Consider the following 25,633-nt stretch of genomic DNA (forward strand, 5'->3'; position numbering starts at 1 on the left):
CCTGACAACTGCATGCAACCCCACTAAAAATAGCGGCCACCCGTCAGTGCGACCGCGAAAACTCTCCCAAACGCGATCGCGAAGCGCGAAGCTAGTACTGTAGCGCGCGAAGATCCACAGGGAAAGTCCCATTTTAGTTCAAACTGCTGACCGTTTTTGGTGGCACGTTGTACCGGTCCATGCATTTGTACAATAATTACACTGTAAATGGTTTGGGGTTTTGTCATGCATCTCTGTGAATTTTGTTTCTCTGACAATGAGGTAGAAGCAGTCGTCGTCTGTAGACCTGTTCTGTTCGACAAGGATAATGTCTGACCGCGGAGAAATTAGACACAGGCGTGGAAGGCCTGCCGATGCTGTCACTGAGCCAGCGAAAGGTCTGACTGCTGAGGATGCTGCAGAGCCCAGCTTGACAGGAATTGTCGTAGAAGGAATTTTAGGTAATTTTTTCCAATTATTTATTCGGGCACTTGGCTTACTTTTTTAGGCCAGCTCAATGAAATGCACTGCAGTAATATCCAGTGTTTATTATTTATTATACACATTCCCGCGTTGAAGTGTAGCAGTAGTATGCTGCGTCCACAGCTTCGCTTATGCAGAATGGCTTGGGTGAGAGGAGAGGGGAGAGAAAGCAGCAAGGCGACCAACATCTATGAAATAGGTCACAATAACATCAAGAGTACATAACCCCCAAGAGTGTGCAACTGCCTGCACAACCTCTATGCAGTGCTGCGACGACAGAACTTCACATCACGTGACATGGTTCAAAAGGTTACACTGGAAAACAGTGCAAAGTGATCACAAGAGAGTTGTACCAAGAGTACATAACCCCCCAGAGTGTGCAACTCCCACATACCCTGTTGTCCCGACAGAATTTCAAGTTGACGTCATTATTTATGACGCAATGCTCCTTGCAGCAGTGATTTACAACATGTGTACGGGTGTCAACGCATCACACGTTTTTCTTTGCAATAATTTGTACAGGATCGATCGGCTTCGGTCAACCACAGGTTCCGGATTCGTCTGATAATCCGTGTACAGTGCGCATTGCATCATCAAAATGACGTCAACTTGAAATTCTGTCGGGGGACAGCACCCATAGTGGAGTTGCACACTCTGGGGGGTTATGTACTCTTGGTTGTACCCAAAGCTGGGTTTCGTACAACCCTGTATCAATCATGCACAGACTCTACAGAGTGCAAATCATGTGTATGGGTTCATCACGTGATGTGAAGTTCTGCCGTCGCAGACCCTGTAGCTGGAGTTGCGCACTCTTGGGGGTTATGTACTCTTGATAACATGAAGAGAACCAACCTACATACAGTCAACTTCGCTTATAACGACACCCGGCGGGGCATCAGAAAAGTGTCCTTATTCGCGAAGTGTCGTTATACCCGAAGTCTCATTATGTGTTACAGTTGGATGGGACTTTGCTTTGGGCATGAAAATTCTGTCGTTATTCGCGAATTGTCGTTATATCCGCAGTCGTTATTAGCGAAGTTGACTGTATGCATGATTGCACAAGAATGGAGAAGACAAGTGGCTATAATCATTGTTCCACAAAACCGGTACACAGGAGATCTGTCGACAATGTAACGAAACATAAAACTCAGCTACTCAATACAGGTTCTACTAAAATTCAAGGGAACAACGCTACGACATTAGAATTACCGCTAAATTGTCGCAAGTGTAGAGAACGAGTGCAATAGAAATTCAAAGCATGAACAGACTGTCCCGAAGTTATTTTGGGAACAAATGGTACTACTTGCAGACACTGGCGCTGAGCTGACGTTGACGGAACACGAATTTGAGTTGAAAAAGCGCGAAGTCTTGTACATCATTATGCGCCGGTGTTGTGGAGTAAGCAGCAGGTACGACAGGCACCAATCCAGCTTTAGCTCCACGCTCGCTTCAGCAGAATGTTGCCCGCGTTTGCTTTGCCTCCACACGGATAGACGACCAGCGCAGAGTCCCGCAGCTCCGTGACCGTAAGGTCTTGATATTCGCCGTTAGTGCCGTCAAGTCTCAGTCCACCTCTCACAGCAAGCCCCTCTATGAAAATCTTTCTCTCTCCATTGGATAGAGAGAGAGGAGTCAGTGTTTATTTTGCTAATAAATGCTGCTGTACTTGGAATACATACAGTTCAGATGAAGTGATCGGAGCATTCAGTGGAGTAGCAAAATGAATTTAAGTTGGTGGTTGACAAATATGCAATGAGTGGTAATTGATGGTGATGGAGAGATGGAGGAGGGGTAAGAAGGTAGTGAGAGAGGAAGTGAGTAAGAAAAGGAGTGCTATTTGCAGCCTAGAGGACATGTGATAATAACGAGAGAGCTTGGAAGCTCAGGGCCCTGCGCTATGCTTTGTTGCCTAGCTTATCGTGCATGTTGTTAGAACTGATGGAAATGCTTTTTCCTTTGATTAGCTACATCATTGTATTGCAAAAACGTTTCAATGAGATACTGAAGTACAAGTAACGTCTTCTGCATAGCTATGGGACCGGCGCTGACTCTGCCGATCACGGGCGTTCTGGAGTCGACGGGATGTCTGTCCTGACGTTTCCTGGGACCGGCGCTGACTCTGCCGATCACGGGCGTTCTTCTTCTTCTTCTTATTATTATACTGACGGCAAGTAACATCCATTCTGATTGCATTTACTCGTCTCCCTACTTCGTTTTTTTTTCTTCAGAAAATCTCCCCATACAGCAGGGAGTCGTTTACATAATATGACTCCCTGCTATAGATCTACATGACTGTATATACGTTATAATTATTATGCTATCGGCCTACATGCGATTCCCGGGCTGGTCGACAGGCGGCCCAGCCAGCCTGCTAGCAAGAGTACATAACCCCCCAGAGTGTGCAACGCCGATCCAGCTCTGTGTAGGGTCTTGGTCGAGCAGAATCGGATCTTCTGATGTCATGCGTACACTTCACACCAGCGCAAGGCCGGTCTCGAGGCAGGGCACCATTGTTTTTGATCCAAGAGTACCCGCGACTCCCCGGGTTCCCCTCAGATGTGTACGGTATTATGACGCAAAGATCCGATACCGCTCGACCAAGACCCTATGCCGAGCTGGATCAGGCGTTGCACACTCTGGGGGGTTATGTACTCTTGCTGCTAGTGGGATCTCGGCCTCGCACACAAATCCACACAAAATGTTACTGCACTGAATGCATTCCCCCGATACACTTCGCATATATACTCATTCTCTTGATGGTACCGTACTCTTGATGGTACGGGACAGGTACGGGATAGCGCCAGGCATGTCGATGGCACAAACAAACAAAAATATTGTGGTCAGCTGTCTTTGCTGGTACGGTACAGTACGGGACAGATACGGGATAGCGCCAGGCGTGACACAAACAAACAAACACCAAATTAAAGCTGTGTGGACCCTGGCTAGCGCCAGACGTTACTGAAGTAACGTCTTCTGCATAGCTACGGGAATAATAATAATAATGCAGGTGTCTGTTTTAAACAAACGGCGAGGTGTCTGTTTTAGCGCTACTTTCTTTGTATCAGTAGCCTTTGCCAGATCATGCTACATGTTGGCTATGCAAGGTGTCCGTATCAATTGAGCAGTCCTGAATACTGCCACTGTAGTACATCATACATATATTTATGTACTTGTTGTATTGTAGGAAGATGTCTTTACTTCAGATTGTGCAGTGGTCATTCTGGCATTACTGCAGAGCTCTTCATTGTCATGTACATCTATCCAGGAAGAACAATTGCTATGAAAGTCAGACCATCGCATTGGGATTCCTGCAAGTGTACAATTCTCCCTGGATTATATGCTGTGATGCCACATTCTGTGTGTGTGTGTGTGTGTGTGTGTGTGTGTGTGTGTGTGTATGTGTGTGTGTGTGTGTGTGTGTGTGTGTGTGTGTGTGTGTGTGTGTGTGTGTGTGTGTGTGTGTGTGTGTGTGTGTGTGTGTGTGAAGTGAAATTGGCCAATTTCACTTCAAGGTACCAGTGCATTTAGTGTCTGCTTCTATCAAAGCAGCGTGCTGTCTATACTGGTTACCCCAGCAAGTGTAGGGTGTGCATAGGTAACTGTCTTGGCCGTTTTATGCCGATGTACTCCGTGTGGTGTAGACCAGGTGTGCATTGGTGGTCGATTCACATGGCTTCGCCAGTTGTGTGGATTAGATAGTTATCTGGCGCAAGTCTTGATCTGTCTCATTCAGATCTTGTTCGCTATCGTTGCTATAAGAGAAAATCTGTGGGTGCACATCCAGTGCATTTGCAGATTTGCGTGCTTCTCTTGCGACGGGCGTATACATGGTACATGGTACATGGTGTGTGTGTGTGTGTGTGTGTGTGTGTGTGTGTGTGTGTGTGTGCGTGTGTGCGTGTGTGTGTGTGTGTGTTCGTCTGCGTACATCTTTGTGCGCCTTTGTGTAGGGTTTCTTCTGTGGTCCAGTGTCTGGCAGATTGCACCATGTCTCTGGCTTGTGCCTCTCGATGCCATGGGAGTGACTGGCTGGGAGGCTGCGGTGGTATTCTGGGTAGCAGTGTCGTCGCTTCTCGGAGTGACCTGCCTGCAAAAGGCACTGGGATCCCCATTCGGCGTGTTTATCTTGCGCTGTGTTGGCCTGGCCTGTTCATTCGGCTCCTATCCATTTCTGCCAGCTGAGGCCAAGATCCCTCGCTACTTGCTGCTTGTGGTCGGTACAACATTCTTGTTCATGGCCTGGTTTCTCCAGTACTGGGGACTTGCTGGCAAAAAGGAGAGGTAAGCATCATGCCATCTGGAGTTCATTCTATGCCCATTGCGCAGTGGTGCACTGAAGCGAAGTTTACTGAAATCATTGGTTTCATGTACTTCAAAGTACTGTAACTGATTTTTAATGCCGTTCTGTTGGGATTGTGGGGTTTGGAGAACTACTAGTATGTGGAACGGTCAGTGGTGCACACTTGGCCCACTGCAAGTTCGTTTGCTATGTTTTGTTGAAGGCATGGTAGAAGAAATTGATCCTGGTTTCTGCTGCTTTTTGACAATGTTGTTCTACTGGTGTTGCTGCTGCTGCTGCGCTCACTCTTGCTATTGTGTCGGTGTTTTTAGTCAGCGTTCAGCTATGATGAATGGATTTGTTGTTGGCATCTTCGTCAATCTGGCCGTGCGCTCCTGGTTCCGCTCTCTCCATCCCGTGTTTGTGTACGACGAGTGGGGATATGCAGCTCTGATTGTTGGTGCTGTGTGTTCGCTACAACGTCTCGTCGCCTTGTGGGGACAGTCGTATCACTGGAAGGTAGGCTTGCTGGTAATTTGTTCACTTGTATTGTACAACGCACTGTAGATGGTTGGTACAATACTGCTGGTGGCAAATTTGTTTACGCACACACGTGCACACACACGTACACCACACGCACCGCACTCACGCACACACATGCTCGCTCGCGTTCGGTCAGTGCTTGAATATACACTATACGCTGAGAGAGAGAGAGAGAGAGAGAGAGAGAGAGAGAGAGAGAGAGAGAGAGAGAGAGAGAGAGAGAGAGAGAGACGGAGAGAGAGACAGAGAGAGAGAGACAGAGAGAGACAGACAGACAGACAGACAGACAGAGAGAGAGACAGAGAGACAGAGAGACAGAGACAGAGACAGAGACCGAGAGAGACAGAGAGAGAGAGAGAGAGAGAGAGAGAGAGAGGGGAGAGACAGAGAGACTACTTGTGCATGTGAATACCAGTGTAATGGTGATCAGCGCCACTTTCGGTGACACATCTGCCACGTTTATGATGGTAGTGGTGCGCGCGTGCGTGCGTGGATTTGACAAAGCATCTCTGTACTTGTCCTGTGCGCCGTTCTTCCAGAAACCCACCATGTATGCTGGACCCGGTGCTACTGTATCCGGTATGACACTTGGACTGCTGATCTTCCTGACTGGATTTCTCTTTGGAGACTCGTCAGTTCTCAGCCGCTGGGTTGGCACTGGATACCCGCAACCCGGCCCTAGTCCCAACCCATGTGGGTAAGCCACGAATTTACATGTCTCAATGGTGCGATGGGGACGATCGGCCAGTTTCTGCCTTTCCAGTTTCCTGTTGTGTATGTGTGTGGCGCGATTATGCATTGTCTAGAGCCTAGCCTCAAGCCTGATTCATGCTTAATGTTGCGTATGGAAAACGTGTCACCTCATGAAGAAGTTGATTGGAGTTCAATTTATTTTTCCCATCGCCCGACCGTCACGTGATGTGTTTCCTGTACACGAAATGATATATGAACATGGCGTTAGTATTGTTTCATGTTGTCTCCAGCGCTGAGTCCTCCGAATCGCGTATTCCTGTTGTCGTTGCTCTTGTTTCTGCTGTGCCTGTGCAGTGTGAGTGTAATTTTGGCTCTTGGCTTTGGAGTGCTGTGTCTGCCCTGCATTGCCAACCGATTTGTATGGTGGCTGCTTGGTGCAGCCGGTGCCGCTACCATGTACTACATTCCCGGTGATGTTGGCTATGTGGGTGGCCTGGTAAGGAATATGTGTGTGCGTGTGTGTTTTAATGTCCGTGTGCGTGTGTGTTTGCGTGCGTGAGTATGTGTGGGTGTGTGCATGTGCACATGTCTATGTGTCCATGTCTACCTACATGGATATGACTGCTGAACTAATTACTTAGAGTTGTTCTCCTGGGAGTCTATTCAACACACTGTACCTCTGGAAGAAACAATGTTCATGGAGTTGAAGCTGCCTTGTCTTTATTGTGGAGACTGAGTCCAAGTTTTTAAAAGGTAGCCTGTTTACTGGCAGCACACGTCTGTACTCTAGATTGTCTGTTGGTCGTATGCTCTGTGCCTTTGCTACTGCAGTTCTTCGCCGTCTACCTGGGTTCATTGTACCCTCAGGTTCTGCGGCGTGCTGTCCAACATCCTATCGGGCGAACAGCCGTCATCATGTCGCTGACGTTCGTCATGTCGGTCGTACTGCTCGTGTGGGCCACCGCGTACAACTTTGTTCCTGGCGGCGAGCTGACTCGGGAGCGCACTCACTTCATCTTGCTGGGCGCCATTGTCGTCCTGGGCTTTGCGACGTGCGTGTACGGAGAGTCGGTTACAAGTGCTAAGGACGCCGAGGACAAGTCCGCAGTCCGAGCTGAATTGCTGCAAAAGAAACACCTCAATAAGAAGGCTATGCTGAGTGAGTGCTTGCACTGGTAATGCTGTACGTTTTGCAGTCATTCGCTATGGGTTTGTTTGACCACAACGGCAGTATCTTGTGCCGTCTTCATCCACCTTAGGAAAGTCTGCTGTAGAGAAAGACTCTACACACCAACAGGAACAACTCTCTTGCTGGCCGGTTTTGTCTTCTTAGGAAAGAATCACCAGAGTGAAGGTTTAGAGTTGAACATACTTCAAAATTTTAAGTGAGGACCACTATCTTGGCCAAATGTAACTACTCTGTATAGCACAGGTGGAACGCGAAAAGCTGTCGGGGACCCGTATAGGCATAGGAGTAAAGGAGTTTGCGGATCACTTCACAAAAAAATGGAGTGATTCTGAAAGCGAGTGAGTCGTGACGGAGGTTGGAGAGGATTTGCAAGCTCTGGTGAATTCTGTGCTTGCTTGTGGGTATGACCAATAGCACAGACATGCTGTGTACCCTTGTAAGACAATTGTACCGTGTTGTTGAACAGCACTGTATTGTGAATAATGGCCTTTTTGCAGGAAAAATAACCTAATGGAGCCATGGCGCTGTAATATCGGTGTTTGCCTCCTTCCTGTACTGTGCTCTACACTGCAGTTGTTCTGATGCTGATGGCTGTTGGTATTGCCGGTATTGCTGTTCGCTATCAAGCCTACAAGCCCCAGGAAAATGAACCAGTAAGCTCCGCTCTCTTTCTCGCTCGCTCTCCCTATATGTCTGTGTGTATGTGTGTGTACATCTGTGCGTGCCTGGCTGTGTGTATGCATGTGTCCTAGAGTACCCGTACACTAGAAGGCAGTAGCATATACCTGCCCGTCTGTCTGTAATACCGTCTTGAGGCTTAGCTTCTGTTTCTGTGCTCGCTCTTGCTTGTCTTCTGTGTGTAGAAATCCAATGAGTTCACTGCGGCTATCTGGACTGTGCACTTCGGTATTGATAACTATGGTCGCAATAGCTTTGATAACATGGCCAACCTCATCAATGCTTCAGGTAGGCACGATTGGTTAGATGTGTTGTTATGTTGTTATTGCATGATGTCTAGGCCCGAAGCTTCCCACGATGCTTTGACTTGCAAGAGGACAATACTACTTCAAGTATACTGGGAGAGAGCGACGGGGGTATAAGGTACATTGAATTTGCGAATGACTGGAATACACCTTGTTAGCTGCTATGCCAGTTGGGGTAGTGAATCTCAGGAACAAGGCTTTGGCATTTGTAATTGATTTGAAGCAGAGACAATAAGCATCAGTTTCCCTACGTAAAGTTTCTTGTTGTAAGTCATGCCCTGTTTGAACATTGTGCCCTGTGGGCTAGTTCTCAAACGTTTAATGAAGTTGGAACATGATATTCTTGATAGTCCACCAGGCGTGCCATGCTTTTTGGCCTCTCGTGTACACAGGTGCTGATGTTATTGGTTTGCTGGAGACTGATGCTGCCAAGCCTTTCCTGGCTAACTACGACATGGCAATGTACTTGAGTGAAGTGCTCAACATGTACACCGACTATGGTCCAGGCCCACGCCATCACACTTGGGGGTGAGTGTGTACTGCTGCATACATGCACTTGCAGACCAACATGTACACTGACTTACACACACTTGAGAGGAATCAAAAGCGTTTCTGCTGTAACTCTGAGTTTCACGGTTTTAACCGATCATCAGACAGCAACTTTACTACAACTTTCAGAAGATATGATTGATATAGGCTGCAAGCTATACACTGACTTATTGTGGTCCACGCCATCACACTTGGGGGTGAGTATACTGCTGCATACTGTAAAAGCCATATATATAACGAAGTGCTAACTCTAACGAGTTAACGAGGAGAAATCTTTCGTTAAAATAGAAATCGTTATACCGAAATCGATACATATATTGTCCTATCGAGCATTGAGAATGAGTGAGAATCGTTACCTTTGGTACACGTAAACTAGTCAATTTTGGGAAATCGTTATATATGCGCCTCGTTAGAATAATGGCTTTTACAGTACTATATTTTTAAGTCAACGAATATTTGGCACGTATTTATTTTCGGCTATTTTCGGCTTTTTGTCCTAAAATTTGTTGCGGCCGAAATTTTGTTTTACAAGGTTCAATGTGGCAGCAGCAGAACAGGCTGACATTTTAATGCGGCCGAAATGCGTTTTAGCCCTGGGAGGCCGAAATTTTAATGCGCCGAACATTTGTAGACTTACAGTGCATTCACTTGCAACGCAGCATGCAGCTGCTGCTCCTTCTGAGCCTTTCTTTATGAATCGGTTTGTTCATAGTTGACTGAAAACATGCCAGTGGGAGCCCCAGCGAATGACTGCAAAGTCTGCTGGTATAACAGGGAAGAGAGAACGCAGTCCATTCGAGTAATGTGTTGATGTGCCTACGTATATAATGTTGTCTACCACTCGTCCTGTTGCGCTTGTAGTCTTTTTTTGATACATGTATGAGTTGTGCGTGTTTTTGTTTCTCTCATCCTCTTCTTGCTCAATTACACTGTGTTTCTTGCAGATGCCTCCTACTATCCCGCTTCCCTATCATCAGGTCACAGCATCTACTCCTGCCATCTCCACATGGTAAGCAGTCCGGGGTTGTATCCGCCCCTTTTAGTCAAAAGAGTAGAACACTGTACACTTGCTGCTCACTGCAGTTCACTTTGTCATTTGTGCTGGGATGTCTTTGACTGTATAATTGATTATGATATGGTATGGCAAAGGCTCGAATATTTCAACCAGGTCAACTCGGTGCCCAGTGGGATCACAGGTCCAGGAGGCCCGGTTCTAGACCACTATGTGGTTTTGGTGGTGGTGGTGCTGCTGCTGCTGCTTCTGTTTTTTTGTTCTTTGACTGTGATCGGTTTTTTTGGGTCTGTTCATGTCATTGTTGTCTTGTCCAGGTGAGATTGCACCAGCTATCCACGCCACGCTGCTTATTGACGGCAAGCACGTCGATGTGATGGTGGTGCACATGGGTGTAGATTCGTAAGTGCTCTTCTGCACATGCTGGTAGTTGTGTGTGGTGAACCTTATCGAGAGTTCATGAGCACCAGTTCTGTGCCGTGTGAATCCTGCGCTCGAGGTGGACTTAATAGTACCAAGAGTCCATAAACAAGAGTATGCAACTGTGATCTCTTTTCTATGGGCCAGATGCGCGGCGCGCTGCCTTCATTACATCATTCAGCTGCAGTCCGCGCACTGCGGAAAATCAAACACCGCACTTTCCCTCCAGTTTGAAATGAACTTTCGTACGGAACTGGAGTTCACGCGCCAGAATTCAGAGATTGTGTAGGTACTGGAACGAATCGAGCAAAAACGGATGGGCTCGTGCGAGAAATTGAGAGTTTGAATGCATGCTTTCAGAGCGTGATGAAGGCAGCGCGCCGCGCACTGACCCATAACCACAGTTGCATACTCTTGTTTATGCACTCTTGATAGTACATGTACATGACGATTGTAAATACCCAGAAATTTTTGAATGGTTTTTGTATGCTTGCTGCTGTGTTGTGCTTGGACTGCACAGTGATGATCTTGATCGAAAGCTTCAAGCGCAGACACTGGCCAATGTGCTCAAGTCAATGTAAGTGCAGCGACCACATCTACTTGTCTAGTACAGTACGGTACACTGTGTATACATGTGCATGTACGTCGTTCAAGCCAAGTTGATCTGTGAAAGGACAAGTGTATTTACTGGAGACTTACCGCATTCCCTTTACACCAGAGGGTGTGACTTACAATCGAATTTGACTTGCTGTGTATGTCAATGCATTGATATGGATATGAAATGAGGGAGACCTGAAAATAGGGCTGCACCTTGTTCTTCTGGAGCTATGCTAAGCATACGGGTTCAGCAACGGTGTTTCAAGTTCTCAGTAGCGCCAAAAACAGAGCCAGACTCTCCAGATGCTATATCTCCCTGACGTACATGTACATGTACCTGGTAAAGCTGTTAGTACCATGTTTGTATGTGTAGGAAGCCCTGGTGTTGCAACAGATTTTTAAACTATGACAGGTCACTATACACTATACTAGACTCCCACATGACGTTGTGTTGTTGCTTTGTGCACAGCCCCAACCCCGTGTTCTTCCTCGGCTACATCACGTGTAAACCAGGCGGCCGCGACTACACGCAGATCAGCAGAGACGGCAACATGACGGTCAGTATGCTTGCTCCGGTCCGCTTCAATTCTTACTGTGTTAGGATCCACTTTGTGGGGAAACCGCTGCAATAAATCAAAGTATCAAGTTGAGTTTCTGTATCAATTCAGACCTGTGTCGGAAAGGCACAACGCCGCGTAAAATTCCTTCAGATACTCTAGTATGCATCGGCTAAAGAGACCAGGAAGGGTGCTGTGTGTTGTGTTACAATCATATAGCTTTCTGTGCAAGTCCCCTTCATTCTGGAGATGTTGTTGCTGCCGTCGACTTGCATTATACTGTAATTTCACAAATTTTCGGTGTACTTTTATTTTCGGTACTTTCGGTGCGTCTGTTTCGTACCTAAAATTTCAATACACCCAACAAATACTAACACACATAATCCGGGGAACTGCTGTTCACCTAACCTGGCCTGTTGCCCTCATACCGAAAATATTGAGCACCGAAAATTTCTGAAGTTAGAGTAATCCCGGGGAGGGGGGGGGGGGGGGGGCAGGGGCGTACGCAAGATCCGGAATGAGGGGGGTGCTCCAACATTTTCCCAAAGAACCGAATAATGCATTATTTCTGTGCGCTTGATACATGGATGGTTGATATCTGATTTTTACTTACATGTATAGTGCGCCATCCGTGATTCAAACATTAAATTTTACCATGATTTACCAAGTCGAGGGAAAATGTAGGAACCTTTCTGTAGGATGGAGCAACCAGAAACCATGAGGACTTGAAGTACCCAATCCCAAATGTACCCCTCCATTTGGGGGACAAAATGTACTTCCTCGGTAAGCTAGGTCCAAGAGCACACTACTCTTGCTTTGACGAAAACATTTTCAATTTGACTAATGTACTTTGAAGTACTAGAACAACTAATTACTTACAATACTTCACACATTGAATGGGCCGAGAAAGCAAAACTACCATAACAACTTCTGGCAGGAGTCCTAGAAAAAGCTCCCAGGAGTTTTTATACACTTGCTTCTGGTATGGAGAAATAGAATCAGGTAATAGAGGAAGCAAGTGCAATGGATGGTGGTAGCTTCACAAACAGGATACTCGCAGAGAGCTGCCACATTTCTGTTGGTAGAAATCAGAAGCAGTGTCTGAGGTGTTCAATGGCGGGAAGGCAAAGGGGAGCGACCCCTTTAGAAGCCATAGCATTTATGGATTTCAAGGGCCCGAAACAACAGATTAGTACACTTTCGTGAACAATCGTTTTCAGTCGGTTTGTCGGAACAACTGATCGGAGTGTTCCCGGAAAACCGGAATAGAACAAGTCGAGGCCCTGACAATATGGATAACCCTCTGTCCTGCCACATGAAAGTACATGCAACATGGTGAACTACATGTATGATCAACTAGTGACGACAGCGAGTGGAAAGCAAAAAATCGGTTAGAAAATCTGATAATTGTGCCACCAAAAATCGCGTTCAAAAGTCTGATTTATGAACATCCCCATTTCACAATGAAGTTTACTAAATATCAAATTCAATCACATCTCAATGAACAGCCTCACTCAAGACCTTTCCAATGGGCCGTCATCTGCATAAATCGGACAATCGGTTGCAAAGTTATGGTACTTTTGGCGGCATGGGTACATCAGGTTGGCCTACATGTACATGTATGTCGAAAAAATTGAGGGGGTGCTTCAGCACCCAAAGTACCCCCCCCCCCCCCCCTGGGTACGCCACTGGGGGGGAGCATTTTTTGAATGCCTGCATGATGCTATTCGAAAACTAGCTCTTGTAGTAGCGTTCGGCATGTGCATTGGTCATTGTAGTTGAAGTAGTGTGTGTGTGTGTGTGTGTGTGTGTGTGTGTGTGTGTGCGTGCGCGCGCACACGCTTGTTTGTGTTGAATATCTGTATGTATATTGATATTGCTGCTCTGCCAACAGGATATCGATGCTACAGAGATGGAGCGATGGTGCGAGTATGTGTTCTACCGTGGCCTGATCAGGTATGTTTAGTCCCCGTATCCCAGAGGCATCTGGCCTTACCTCATCTTCCTCGATAGAGTCGATACTTTGATAACTAACATGATATTTCACTCTCTATTTCATCTGTGGGTTGGCAGTGCTTCTGGGCTGTCATCGGCTTTGGGTCTTGTGCTTTTTCTAGATCTCCCAGAGCTATCTGAGAAACTTTGGGTCATGCTTTGCTTTTTTGTGCATGCTGTGTGCTCTGCAGGCAAGGATTCGCTCGCATCACTCATGGTAGCTTGACAGATACCGAGATGCAGGTGGCCAAGTTTAGAGTAAAGTCCTCTGCTACCGAGCCCGACAATAACCAGATTGTCTACGGTGTTGACAAGGTCCCCATGCACCTTCGTTTCCCTGCAAGGTAAGCTGTTATGTTGCTTCGTGGCTGGCTGTATTGTCTTGTGCGGGTTTCAGAAATTTAGAGTGGCAAGTTGAATTTCAGAACTAATATTGCGACAGAGCTTTCGGCCATATTTCAAATTCATTGCATTCCCATCTCATCACAACCACGCTGTCCTTGCTGGTGTCTGTATGGTTCGACTGAGAGCGCGTGGTTGTGATGAGTTGGGAATGCAATAAAGTTGAATTTCGTATTGGAATTTCTGGCCATGTGTGTTGTGCTTCAAGTATGTGAAACAGGTTCAGGACATGGTTTGTGTCGCTTTTTGTGGCCAGTATCCCAGCTGCTGCAGCACTCATGTGGTATGTGCAGTGACTTGTGACATGTCCGGTGATTACCATTGGTATAGTCATACTGAGACAGAAAAAACGAGCAGTTGCTTTTTCGTAACTCTGAGTTTCACAAACTGAATTGATCATCGGATGAAAATTGACGGTGGATGAACTTCACATGGTATAGTCATACTGTGCGTCTAATGTCCACAGCATGTTTGTGTGATGCATTCATCTGCACTGACTTCAGGTTTGGCGAGAGGCGACAAGGGCACCACTACGCTCGCTTCTTCCTCGATCACGTCTTCCACATGAACACGCCACGCTACTTCGTTCGCTCTTAGAGTGTGGCGGCGACTTGGCTGCAATGACATCAAACTACAACTCGTGCTCCCATCGATGACATGTGATTGTCTCTGATTGGTGAGATGTGTGGTTACTTAACAACCAATGTCCTGTCCTCTAAGCAATCTGGTGGTTGATCTCTGACATGTTCCAAGACTGTACAAGATTCGACACAAACACCCACACAGAATTGGCATATTCCTAACATTTATTATGAGTTCTATGGGTCCTACATTGTCTTTCTTTTCTTTCTTTTTATAACCACTTTGACTGTTACAGCAGGGCCTGTGATTTTTGTCTGACCTACTAGTGTAACCAAATTGATTGGCATGTCTAGGCTGTTGAAGAGCAGAATTTATACTTGTTTCCCATTTGCTTGCCCCGTCCCGCAGAAGGAAGAATAACAGTCAACACTTGTCTATCAGGGAATAAGACGTGTGCTGTTGTCTGGTGACTAGTCCTGCCTGAGATTGCTGCTGCTGCTGCGGCTTCTGCTGTAGTTTTGTAGGATAGTGGAAAACAATGTGACCATAGGCTCACTGTTCACACTATGAAGTCACTATGACTGCTATTGGAGCTCGAGTATGTTTGATGTCTCGTGATAAGATCACGACGGTCCCACTTTGGTCCGATGCTCTTTTCACTCTGAATGCAGCATGGCCACTAGTTATTACACAGTCGTGTCACAGTCACATTGATGATATGGGCACGGCAATAGTGTGTGATGTCAATGCAATAGTGCACAGTGTAGTGAGAGACGTGTCTTCCCTATTTGATAAGGGAAAGTATGGCGCAAGACAAAGTAAAAAGTACAAACGCGTTGAATTTGTTGCCAGCCGGGCGGCATACCAGATACCGTACGTGTAGGTGTGCGGCCGTTTGAAGTCTCTAGTGATTTGTCTAATGCTGTGGATCCGAGTCCCGTAACCAACCAGTCACTGTTGTACAGCACATGTGCTGAGGTTCAATCACCACTTCTAGACGTTTAATATTCACCGATCACCTCAGTAATAAGTCATGTCAGTGACCAGTGTAGTATTTGCACTGAGCATGTCAACAATACATGGCCTATTTTTAATTAAAAGTTCTCGAGTACTGTAAAGTGAGAAACTTTCGCTAGAGATTAAATTTCGCTATTTTCGCGATCATCACAAATTCGCGAGTATAAATCGCCGCTAAATGCTCTGAATATTGATTATAGACAGTACATGTATACATGATCCAACTGAAGAGATGAAATCGTCCAAGTTTCTCATTGTGAACCAGCCCAATTCTTGAAAACGCAAACTTTGCGTGCCCCGAAAGTTTATCGCTTTACAGTAATCCGGTGTATGGTCTGCACCAAACCAGAGACACAAGTGACAAGGCCAGACGGCCATGCAGGAGTTGTAAAATACCCAGAGAACACACCATTCCAACTAAACATGACATGGCCCCTACTCAGTCCCCAGGGAATAGCAAAATACGAACAGTGCATTGTGGTACAGTACAATGTCAATGCCAATGGTTACCGAAATACAGTACAATCATGTACAGTCATGCATCCATGACTGCATGAGCACAAGCAGGGAGTAGTATGTTTACTACTCGAGTCAGCTGACTACAAAGTCTTCTTCCACTTCTTTTATTTTACTCTCCACGTTTGTTGCCAACGTCGTTCAAAAAATTTGTGACATGACTGCATTGTAATTGTACTCTTCAATGAGAGCTTGAGAAAATCTCTGCTTCTGAAGTAACATGGTAACTCATTCCAGCAATGGTCCAACTGTGAGATATCTATAGGAAAAGCTCGTATCCTTTCTGAAAAATGTCGTCTGGCGAGCGAAAACTGTTGATTACATCTGGAGGTGGTGATCTGGAGTCCCCAGACCTTTCAATAAACCAACCTGGAGTTTCAGACCCTGCAGCACCGACCAATTCGTTTTTCGGTGCAACGTTTATTGTAATCAATGCCTCGATCGGCGCGGGATTGCTGTCGTTTCCCTATGCCTTCCTTCAAGCCGGTGTTATTCCGGCCATTTTTATACAATTGGTAAGGTGATCTAAGGCAGTTCACTTCACTGTGATGCATGACATCAGTGATGTGTACCCTATTACAATCTGTGGTGTTGGTTATCGAAATCAATACCCTCAATGCTAGCATGCTGCAAACAGACAGCAGCGGTGTACCGGTAATCGGCAATAAATTTAACAGGTACAAGCACAATCAAGAATCCACAACCCATCGTGTGCAACGTAGTGTAATTTTTTCAGTGGGCCAGCTGCATGGTGCCTTTGGTACCTCATACAGCTTCATCTGAGCAATATGGAAGTCCCAAACGCACAATTTTCCTGTGCATGTACTACTAATTTGACGCAAAAGACTCGTGCTAAAGCCAGAGACGCCAAGAGTGGATTTTGAATTTTTGACACATACACAGTGCTTGATACATGTACAAGCAAAGTATGTAGTGTGAGCATCATGTTGCAACGCTGACCCAGATTATTACAGCATGATATGCATATTTACGTACACTACTCGGTGGTCAGAATTCTATGCGATGCAGTAGTTCAGCTGACGGCCACGAAAGAGAAGACATTCTTCAGTACAATCATGTATTTAACTACAGAATCTGATGTAGATACAAGTACCTGCCCACAGGGTGTTTGGTTCAGGGAGGTGTCTGGATGTAGGAGGTCTGGATAAGAGAGGTTCCACTGTATGAATAAAGTGGCATCAAACCTGAAATTCTGTATGGTGATTGTAAACGCTTATCACCGAGGTTGATACAATTGTGTAAGCATTTATGAACTAATGCACCATGTGGAGCGAAGTGGACATGTTAATGGATCGCTTTTTATCGGATAATTTCATGAATGCTTTGGGGAGTACCGGTATGTGGAGATTGTGTAGAAATTCCAGGTTGTGGCTGTCGCAGCAAATCTTCAGTTGAATCTTTCACACTCAGGCAAATGTGTGGATAGGCATACGTATGTGTTTAATATGTGATGCAGTTAACTGCTGAGCATCAAGGGAAATAGTTGTCTTTGTATGCTGCGCTGCTTGTGACTCAGACTGTATGTGATTGTTTCCCTTTCTACTGCAGGGTTTTGTTGTATTTATTGGTGCGGCGTTGCTGATCCTCGCCTACTGTGCGGAGCGCACACATGCCATGAACTATCAGCAGGTGGTTGAGAAATGCTGCGGGACAACGCTTGGCGTCATCTGTCAGGTGTGCGTTGTCATCTACTGCTTTGGAGCTTGCGTAACGTTCTTTGTTGTCATTGGAGATCAGCTCGACTCCAGTAAGTGAGACAGTAGGCACTCTGTACTCAGGTCTACATCACCTTCAGAAGTATTTCATTTCCATTCCATTATCTCATGTGCACAAACACTGTCGTAAACTGGCACCAAAATCGGGAGTACATGAGATTGCTTGCAAACATGGAAGACGGTGTGCATTGAATATCTGCAGTGTATGTGTAGTATGCTTTTTAGTTTTTACTCACCCTATCACGCATACTGCACAGTGATGACATATGACTGTTTCAAACTTTGTCTGGTGCTGCTCAATGAAATCCGATCAAGCGAGTGAACGCTACGCTGGGTGGTGTACAGCCCTAGGCCTGCAAACACTGGGATGTGAAATAGTGCATGGCGCAAACTTGATTCACACTATCGGATTTCATTGACCGGCACTGTACTTGTGATTTATACAGTTCTGTGTTTGGGTGCACTGCATTCTACTGGAGTGCGTTTTGTTATGTGCGCGGGCTGTGTGGAACTGATTCTGTAACTTGTGCTTGTGTTCTTATTCTCATTCGCATTGGCATTGCCGTTCTGCGCGTCCTCTCTTGCAGTGCTGAGATTCGCAGCAGGTACTCTTGACCACTGGTACCTAGACCGGCGATTTACCACTTCGGTCGTATCCATCGTCGTGGCTATCCTCTCCTTCTTCAGAAATATCAGCTATCTCAGCAAGCCAAGGTAGGATGCAGTACAAACTATGCGAGCATTTAATCAACATGTAGGCTATTTGATTTTTGATTCTTTTTCCAGTGATGGGTGTAGCCCAGAGGGAGAGAGAGAGAGAGAGAGAGTGTGTGTGTGTGTGTGTGTGTGTGTGTGTGTGTGTGTGTGTGTGTGTGTGTGTGTGTGTGTGTGTGTGTGTGTGTGTGTGTGTGTGTGTGTGTGTGTGTGTGTTGTGAAGATGTATGGATATGTAGGCTATTTGTTCGCATGTTTTTTTTTGCAAATTCTGTTTTCCCAGTTTTATCTGTGTCGAGGTTCAAACCAGAGCCAATGCACACTGAACTGAGCTGCAGCATTAACATTTAAAGTAATCATCTTGATATGTGGCAGTTTCATATAATTGGATACCTGAATTATGTCTGCATGCTCTCGTAGCTTCTTGTTGTGCCTATAGGTTTGTTTTGTGTTCAATCTCTCTTCTTGCTTTTTCCTTGTGTTCAGCTCTGCTGGTGTATTTGCAATGGTCTATCTGGTCATCGTTGTGGTAGTGCGCTACGGAACAAAGACGTACCCACCTCTGGAAACGCCTATCCACTTTGAGTGAGTGCGCTGTGTGCTGTCTGCCGTTGACACTGGTCACATTCAGTAGCTATTGCTGCAGAATGTTCTTGGCCATTGAACCCCCTGCTGGACCCAATGTACACGTACCTTTTGAGAAGATTGTCATTCTTTCTGCAGGGTTTTTCAACACTACCTTCTACTACCATCTTCACTATGATGGGTGGGCACTCCAAGCAACAGATTCTGGCCCTCCAACTGAAATATCCCCATTATTCAATGCTCGCTTTTTATAGTGTTTGCGCCTGTGTCTGTGTGCGCGCATGCACATGTGTGTGTGTGTGTGTGTGTGTGTGTGTGTGTGTGTGTGTGTGTGTATGTCTGTGTGTGTGTGTTTGTGTATGTGTGTGCCTGTCTTTCTGTCTGTCTGTCTACTTGCAGGCACAGTTGGTCTGTAGCATTTGGAGCAATACCAGTTATATGCTTTGGATTTCAGGTAAGTGGCGTATGTGCACAACTCCAGAATATGAGTGCTTCGAAGTAGAAACGGGCCCTGTATATGTTTTGCTGCAGGCTGGGGCATCCATGCAGGCAGGGCTGCTTTTTGTTTTCTTGTTTTTGTAGGCTCACGTGGCCTATTCTGCGTACGATTCTTAAATTGGCTGTTTGTATGTGGCGTCAAGAGAACTGTGTTTGTGTATTGTCTTTGTTGTCGCATGCAGTGCCATGTCTCCGCTGTTCCAGTGTACCATGCGCTGTCGGGACGCTCTGTCAGGCGCTTTGCCGGTGTAGTCGCCCTAGCAATGGGGCTCAATACGACCCTGTACACCCTGGCAGGAGCTTTCGGAGCGATGTCGTTCGGCGATGGTACTTGCAGTGACATCCTGGTCAATTACACGCCGACTGACAAGGCAATCACGGCTGCTCGGGTTGCACTCGCATTCAATATTGTCACGTCGTATCCTATTCTGCATTACTGTGGCAGGTTAGTTCAGCCAGTGAACGTACGGTTGTCAATGTTTCATTGCACAGAGCTACAAAATTGCTAGTTTCATTATACTGCAAAATCAAGTCACTTTCCAGGTGCTTTTCAGCCCATTCTCATCCGACTATGCATTGTAAATGAAGCCAATAAGAAGTCAAAAACAGTCCAGCTTGTACAGTGTAGAAAGGCACATGTAAACGTCTAGCCACATTTTTTGTTTGTGTTTTATATGCGACGTATGTCGCCTGCTTGAACATGCTCCATATGGGAGATATTACTTGGTAAAGGGATCCTCCACCTTCACTAGATCCAGTCTGTGGAAGTTCCTTTGTTATGTCTTCAACACCTATACTTAGTTGCTAGTCTATGCTCCAACTTTCTGGCAGAATATTTCCCTTGGGGTGACTGCTAGTAATGTGCTTCCACTCTTGGGTTGCATGCGTGTGTGTCTGTGTGTATGTTTGCAGGGCTGCTTTCTTCGATCTCTATGTCCGCATTCGGAGCCTTCCCCCCGTTGCTGATGAGCTTGCACCCGAGCCACCGGCTGAGCGTGTTCGCCGCTACGTGGCATCGTCCATCTGGCTAGTGACGTCCCTGCTCATCGCGATCAATGTCTCTGACGTCAAGAAGGTCATTGAGCCGTTTGGAGGCCTGGCCGCCTGCTTCATCTTCGCCTTTCCTGGTGAGTGTTGCCGCTATGGCTCGAGGATGATTTTGATGCCATGTTTTTTGTGACAAGGTTTCAGAGGCAGGACACCAGAGTCCTGGTGGTGACAGTCGAACAACTTTTTCCCGCTTGAGTCTTTCCCTCGAACCAGTGAATGTTTCAGAGGCACGGCACGGATTTCAGTCTTCCATTGTCTGGTGTTTTGCTCACTGCATGCATATTCGTTACAGGCTTGGGTCAGGTACAGCTGCTAGCTGAGGGTAGTATTTCTGTGGCTGATGAGGTAGCCCTTGTGGATTGCACGTGTTCACTATGACTACATGGACGTGCATTGTTGTTGCTCGGTAGAATCTCTACAAATCTGCTATAATACGGTGATTGCCGGTATCATAGCCTTCTGCTGTGATACATGCCCGAAATGCTTTCCCTGAACGTGTGCTGTATGTGTGCTGTATGTGTTGTGTTTGTACTCAGGTCTGTGCTTGTTCAATGTGGCGTTTGACCTAACCGGTATCAGTGCACGTCGCCGCCAGATGACGATTGCCACTGGCGTGCTCTTCTTGCTCATCGGCATGTTCATCTTCGGCGAGAACCTGACTCTCGTAGCCATGCGAGATAGCGGTGCCATTGGTAGCGGGCCACCATGTGCTTCACTCAAATCCAACCCTCTCTCCCCCTCTCATCACCATGCTGATAATTACACGTGGGCGTGATGGACCTACTCCCGGTAGTAGCAATCTTTTTTCTTCCATTCTCATGTGACTCGACTATACTTTATATTGTACATGACGTCATGGTATTTTCATGCTAGGTATACATGTCGCCATACCTGAAATACATTCGTTGATTGTATGAGCAGCCTCTAGTGGCAAATGTTGGTGATTTGCCTGCTAGGAGTTGCCTTGATTTTATCCAAACTCTGTTTCTTCTCTTTGATAGACATGTTGCTACATTGTACCATCCTTCTATTTATTCTAGTTTCTGTATTTTTTTAATTGATCTGCATTGTCGGCTACAACTACCTGCTGGTCAGGCTATAGTCTGTCCATTCCATGCAAATAATAATTTTGAGAACTCATCAGTCTAACTGAGTCTCAGGTGAACCATGATTATTTTTGGAGGAGTCATTGACCCACTTGCTCTGATATTTTTAAACACATTCTGTTGCCTTCTGTTTCTGGAGGAGGGTCTGTGATCGCAAGGCAAGTCGAGTACTGCAGCATGGATATTAAACACGTTTTCTTACCCGAAACGTTGTCACCACTACCAAGTACCAGTCCCTCGTACATGATTGATTGTAGGGTATCAGGATGGCGACTGTATACATGTATGGCATATACTGAGAGTACATTGTGCTACTAGTACATCATTATAGTACTCTCATCATGTAGTAGACCCATACGTTCAGGCTATGAATATGATGCCTGAAAATGTGTGTGTTTGCATGGCCATGGGCATGTGGCTGATTGATCAGGTTGATTGTGGTGCATGCATGTTTGGCAGTTCAGTGTCATTCAGCAGTACATGTACTAAATAGTAAATCAAGTGGGTGTCACTAAAATACAAGAGCGCCCACTCACATGACCAGTGCAGTAACAATACATGTACCAGACAAACAGTGCTCTTGCCATGCCAGGTCGGCAACTGGTAAAAGTACCAAACCTACTTGCAGATCCATGGATCAATCGCTTGGTGCAGGGTACTTTAGGCTGACAATTACATGTCACATATGAAGAGCAATGACTTTGCACACTGATAAAGGGAGCACATCTAGTTCAAAGTACTAAAGGCGTTCTAGCCTAGTTTCTATAGGTGTACCCATTAACAATTCATGGTAGCAACAGGTCAGTCACTACTGACATGTATACCATGACTCCGGCCCCATTACATTCCTGGGTTTTTCGAACACCACCTCAGATTGGTTCATGCACTTCGAAGCAGGGAATAATCACTAACCAGTGGTCCTTCCCTCATGGACATACACATAGTCAAATAACGCTACAAAAGAACTACAAATGAAGGGACCATGACATTGTGTAGAGTTTCGGTGAGAAAAGAGGCAGGTGGCCCAATAACACCAAGAAAGAACCACACACTGACAGATGGGAATGCTAGTGAACACAAGTCTTGCGGAATTGTAAAACTTACGGTAATAAAAGCAGGAACGCCATACGCACACCACTGAACAGAGATGGTAAAGTAACTCAGCCCAATAGGGCGGGGGAAAATACTAGAATTTCATATCAAACAAGAAGAGGTGTTGCACGTGCCCACAGGGTAAAACACACACACACACATACGTGCGTTATAGAAAATTCCTATAAAAAATAAATATGAATAGAACAATAATATAGCACGTAGCTCTAGGATAGTGTCTAAGTGTTAATGAAGAAACAGCACGCATACTAGTACACTTCAACGCCAGGAGGACATCACATCAAGGTAGATCAGACCAATATGAAATGAAATGCACACCACAGAAGCACCACGCGCTAACAAGCACGTAGGGAAGTGAGCACAAGAATAAAACACGGTCTACCGGCTGCTCTTATGGCAAATAAATATCTGGACAGAATGAGATGAAGACTTTTCATACATGGAGCACCAGGCTTTCAGGGCCGCTACATCCTGCATAGCGGCTGATGAAAACAACAACAACAACAAGCACCAGTCGGTGCAAGGGAACACGCACAATCAAGTCCGCACACTAAGGCGCTTGACCGTCTCATAGCTGACAATGATCACCGCACCGGACGGCACTGCCGACATGATGCGAGCTACAACGCCACGTGCCAACCACCGAGGACCTTCCTCTCGCCAGAGTGTCTGCACGGTCTTCCAACCGGAGCGGGATCCCTCCACCTGCAGCCGTGTGCGTACCACGTCCAGAGGGTTAGTCGTGACCGATGCAATACACCCCGCCATTCCGCCGCAGACCGCGTGAATCAACGGCAAAGGCACAGCACTCAGCATGGCAGAGGTCTTCGAATACGAGTACAGCATTCCATAGCTGCCCCACCAAATACCACTACTTGGCACATAGGTCAGTAAGGATGCGAAATATCCTCGGTACAGGCCACGGACGCCTTCTGTTTGGTACAAATTCATGGCGATCTGGCGCGCACTTTGAACGCCGGCTGTACCCGACTTCGCGCCTGCACCAGCACCGCTGGCACGAGCTGACTCGGATGAAGTGCGTTTGTTGGAATTCACGGGTGATGATGGCGGAGCATCAGGCACAGTTGGCCCCCGAGCTGGTTCCGTGTGCAAGAGCCGACGTTGTTCTACAGTAGCACCAGCGCCCGTGGGCTTAGTTGAGCCGCTGCCTGAAGTTGAACGAACATGCTTCGCTGACGTGGAAGCTGCTGTGCTATTGGAAGCGGTTCCAACCTGCCCTTGTATCATCTGAAGCTGAGTTACTACATCAATAGGCACAATAAGGCATTGACTGATGGTGGAAGCAGCTGCACCAGCAATGAAGTTGTTCCAACCATGGCTGAAACCAAACCCGGTGGCATGCTTTCGACTGATTTCGTACGTTGTGATATATACTTGGCCAACACCCAGGCCCATGCAGTTCGTGGGAAATCCTTTGTACAGCGCCCTAAACCCTTCTAGCTTCACGACCTTGCTGAATGCATCGAACGTGCCCTTGTAAGGGCAATTTTGAACTTGAAGTCTGGTCTTGATCAGCATAGGTGGGTACAACAGAGCACGCACTGCAAGTGAAAACGTTGGACCGATAACGTACAGCTTACGTTTGTCCAGATCGTCCCAGCCGATTACTTGTTGTCCATTATCCATGCCAGCCATCAAACAAGACCAATAGAAGTACTAGTATAACTACGAAGAGAAAGAGTTGTGTTTCGCAACATCACCTTGTTCCAAAAGAAGAAAACGAACAGCGTTAGCTGCACTCCATTACTGCATCATCTATGATTATTATCTCTTCACTCCCACTTGCTCTACTCACATCTCAGGAAGCAGATCACAAAGCAAAAGGCGACAACGACAAACTTGAATGCAATCAAGAGCATCAAATGTTGGGAGAATTCAGAAAATTGCTGGAACACTCGCCCACCTGCACTATCGAGTATCGTAGATCTATACACCACTGTACCCTCCCACATGCACACTGCACTGTTCTGCTGAGCGGGTGAGTGTGACTGTGTATGGCCTGACATGTGCACAGTCATCGACTCATCGATCATGCATCGTCGACTTGCATGCTGTGCACTGTGTAGTATGTGTGCAACCACTGACATACCGGTGATTGTGTAACCAGTAGAGACTCTACCTGTACGAGCATGAGACTGTGTAGATATCTACCCATATCTACGCAGTCTACCTGCTACTACTGTACTAGCAAGAGTTCATAACCCCCAGGGGTTATGAACTCTTGCTACTAGGCTGCTACGCGTGGATCTACGCGGCAGTCTGTGCATGATTTCACAACTGACACAAGATCAGGACTTTCAGGAGTAGTAACATTATAATATACCCGGCCTGACATGCCTGTAGTTGACTGACGTCATTACTAACTTTCAAAAGTCAAAGCTTTTTGTTTTTCGACAAGATCTGTCACCTCAGCCTCAGGCTCCATGATCAATACAAGTAAAGCAACAAAACACAACCTTCAACTAACAAGTAACAGTTAGTTCAAGGTGAAACAGGTGGACACTCACAATCGATCGGTGAGTAGAGCTAGAGTACTACTACTACTACGAATATGATACCCCCTGCCCTGAAAGTTGTGTCAACCTCTTTCTAAGTTTTGTTTTACCTGGTATTTTCTCTTTTCTTCAATTACAAATAGGACCTACTCAGCGCGTATTGTCACAGATGAGATTATTTTGCCACACCTCGGAGCGAGACTGTCTCTCCAGTACACACGTTCTTAGTTTCTCCTGCATGCACTGAGTCTGCTGCCACAGTTGTTGACAGCGTCACGAGGACAAGCAATGGCTCTACGAAGTCTTTTCGCGGTGCGAAATGCCTGCAGCAGCCTGCGAAGGAACTGTCAGCAAACGGCCTGCTATGGCACGCTGAAAGGCAGAACAGTTCGGATTGGTTGCGCCTCTGGTTTCTGGGGAGATACGCCTCAAGCAGGTGATCTACCACTCTACTAGTTTATACTAGTTTATAATGACTTATCACTCCCTTAGTATTGACTCACATAGATTTTTGCCATA

At 46.4% G+C, this 25,633-nt stretch overlaps 4 protein-coding genes across 6 annotated transcripts in view; 3 read left to right on the forward strand and 1 right to left on the reverse strand.

Annotated features, from left to right (window-relative positions):
- The first annotated feature begins 214 nt into the window (after nucleotides 1-214).
- Nucleotides 215-14,904, forward strand: LOC135817704 (PGAP2-interacting protein-like). The gene is made up of 16 exons (XM_065330937.1): nucleotides 215-440; nucleotides 4,413-4,743; nucleotides 5,074-5,260; nucleotides 5,824-5,981; nucleotides 6,332-6,473; nucleotides 6,809-7,136; nucleotides 7,740-7,819; nucleotides 8,030-8,132; nucleotides 8,542-8,677; nucleotides 9,643-9,707; nucleotides 10,028-10,112; nucleotides 10,651-10,707; nucleotides 11,197-11,284; nucleotides 13,179-13,240; nucleotides 13,471-13,623; nucleotides 14,185-14,904. Exons 1-16 carry the CDS (start codon nucleotides 308-310, stop codon nucleotides 14,276-14,278), a joined length of 2,202 nt encoding a protein of 733 aa, XP_065187009.1. The 5' UTR covers nucleotides 215-307; the 3' UTR covers nucleotides 14,279-14,904.
- A 1,076-nt stretch (nucleotides 14,905-15,980) lies between these two features.
- LOC135817705 (sodium-coupled neutral amino acid transporter 7-like) lies at nucleotides 15,981-21,603 on the forward strand. Its single transcript, XM_065330938.1, has 8 exons — nucleotides 15,981-16,311; nucleotides 17,366-17,564; nucleotides 18,120-18,246; nucleotides 18,733-18,831; nucleotides 19,231-19,285; nucleotides 19,512-19,774; nucleotides 20,242-20,456; nucleotides 20,916-21,603. The coding sequence occupies exons 1-8, from the start codon at nucleotides 16,087-16,089 to the stop codon at nucleotides 21,152-21,154; spliced, it is 1,422 nt and encodes a 473-aa protein (XP_065187010.1). The 5' UTR covers nucleotides 15,981-16,086; the 3' UTR covers nucleotides 21,155-21,603.
- Nucleotides 21,604-22,534: 931 nt separating this feature from the next.
- LOC135817709 (mitochondrial substrate carrier family protein J-like) lies at nucleotides 22,535-24,536 on the reverse strand. Its single transcript, XM_065330943.1, has one exon. The coding sequence runs from the start codon at nucleotides 24,252-24,254 to the stop codon at nucleotides 23,136-23,138; it is 1,119 nt and encodes a 372-aa protein (XP_065187015.1). The 5' UTR covers nucleotides 24,255-24,536; the 3' UTR covers nucleotides 22,535-23,135.
- A 528-nt stretch (nucleotides 24,537-25,064) lies between these two features.
- LOC135817706 (uncharacterized) overlaps nucleotides 25,065-25,633 on the forward strand; it is a 41,678-nt gene continuing 41,109 nt past the window's right edge. Inside the window, exons 1-2 of one of the 3 annotated variants that reach the window (XM_065330940.1) lie at nucleotides 25,065-25,135; nucleotides 25,258-25,550. In XM_065330940.1, the coding sequence (XP_065187012.1) occupies nucleotides 25,403-25,550 (148 nt within the window). In that variant the 5' untranslated portion in view covers nucleotides 25,065-25,135; nucleotides 25,258-25,402. Of the gene's footprint in view, nucleotides 25,136-25,171; nucleotides 25,551-25,633 lie in introns of those variants that run through there. The other 2 variants (XR_010553576.1, XM_065330939.1) reach the window with 2 other exon arrangements.

This window comes from Sycon ciliatum, chromosome 5 (assembly GCF_964019385.1).
Source record: "Sycon ciliatum chromosome 5, ocSycCili1.1, whole genome shotgun sequence".
In the NCBI taxonomy this organism is placed as follows: Eukaryota; Metazoa; Porifera; class Calcarea; order Leucosolenida; family Sycettidae; genus Sycon; species Sycon ciliatum.

Coding starts and splice junctions, on each gene's coding strand:
- LOC135817704 (XM_065330937.1), top strand. CDS start 308: ATGTCTGACCGCGGAGAAATTAGACACAGGCGTGGAAGGCCTGCCGAT. Junction 6,474..6,808: donor TTGGCTATGTGGGTGGCCTG/GTAAGGAATATG, acceptor TTGCTACTGCAG/TTCTTCGCCGTCTACCTGGG. Junction 7,137..7,739: donor CAATAAGAAGGCTATGCTGA/GTGAGTGCTTGC, acceptor TCTACACTGCAG/TTGTTCTGATGCTGATGGCT.
- LOC135817709 (XM_065330943.1), bottom strand. CDS start 24,254: ATGGCTGGCATGGATAATGGACAACAAGTAATCGGCTGGGACGATCTG.
- LOC135817705 (XM_065330938.1), top strand. CDS start 16,087: ATGTCGTCTGGCGAGCGAAAACTGTTGATTACATCTGGAGGTGGTGAT. Junction 16,312..17,365: donor CGGCCATTTTTATACAATTG/GTAAGGTGATCT, acceptor TTTCTACTGCAG/GGTTTTGTTGTATTTATTGG. Junction 20,457..20,915: donor CTTCATCTTCGCCTTTCCTG/GTGAGTGTTGCC, acceptor GTTTGTACTCAG/GTCTGTGCTTGTTCAATGTG.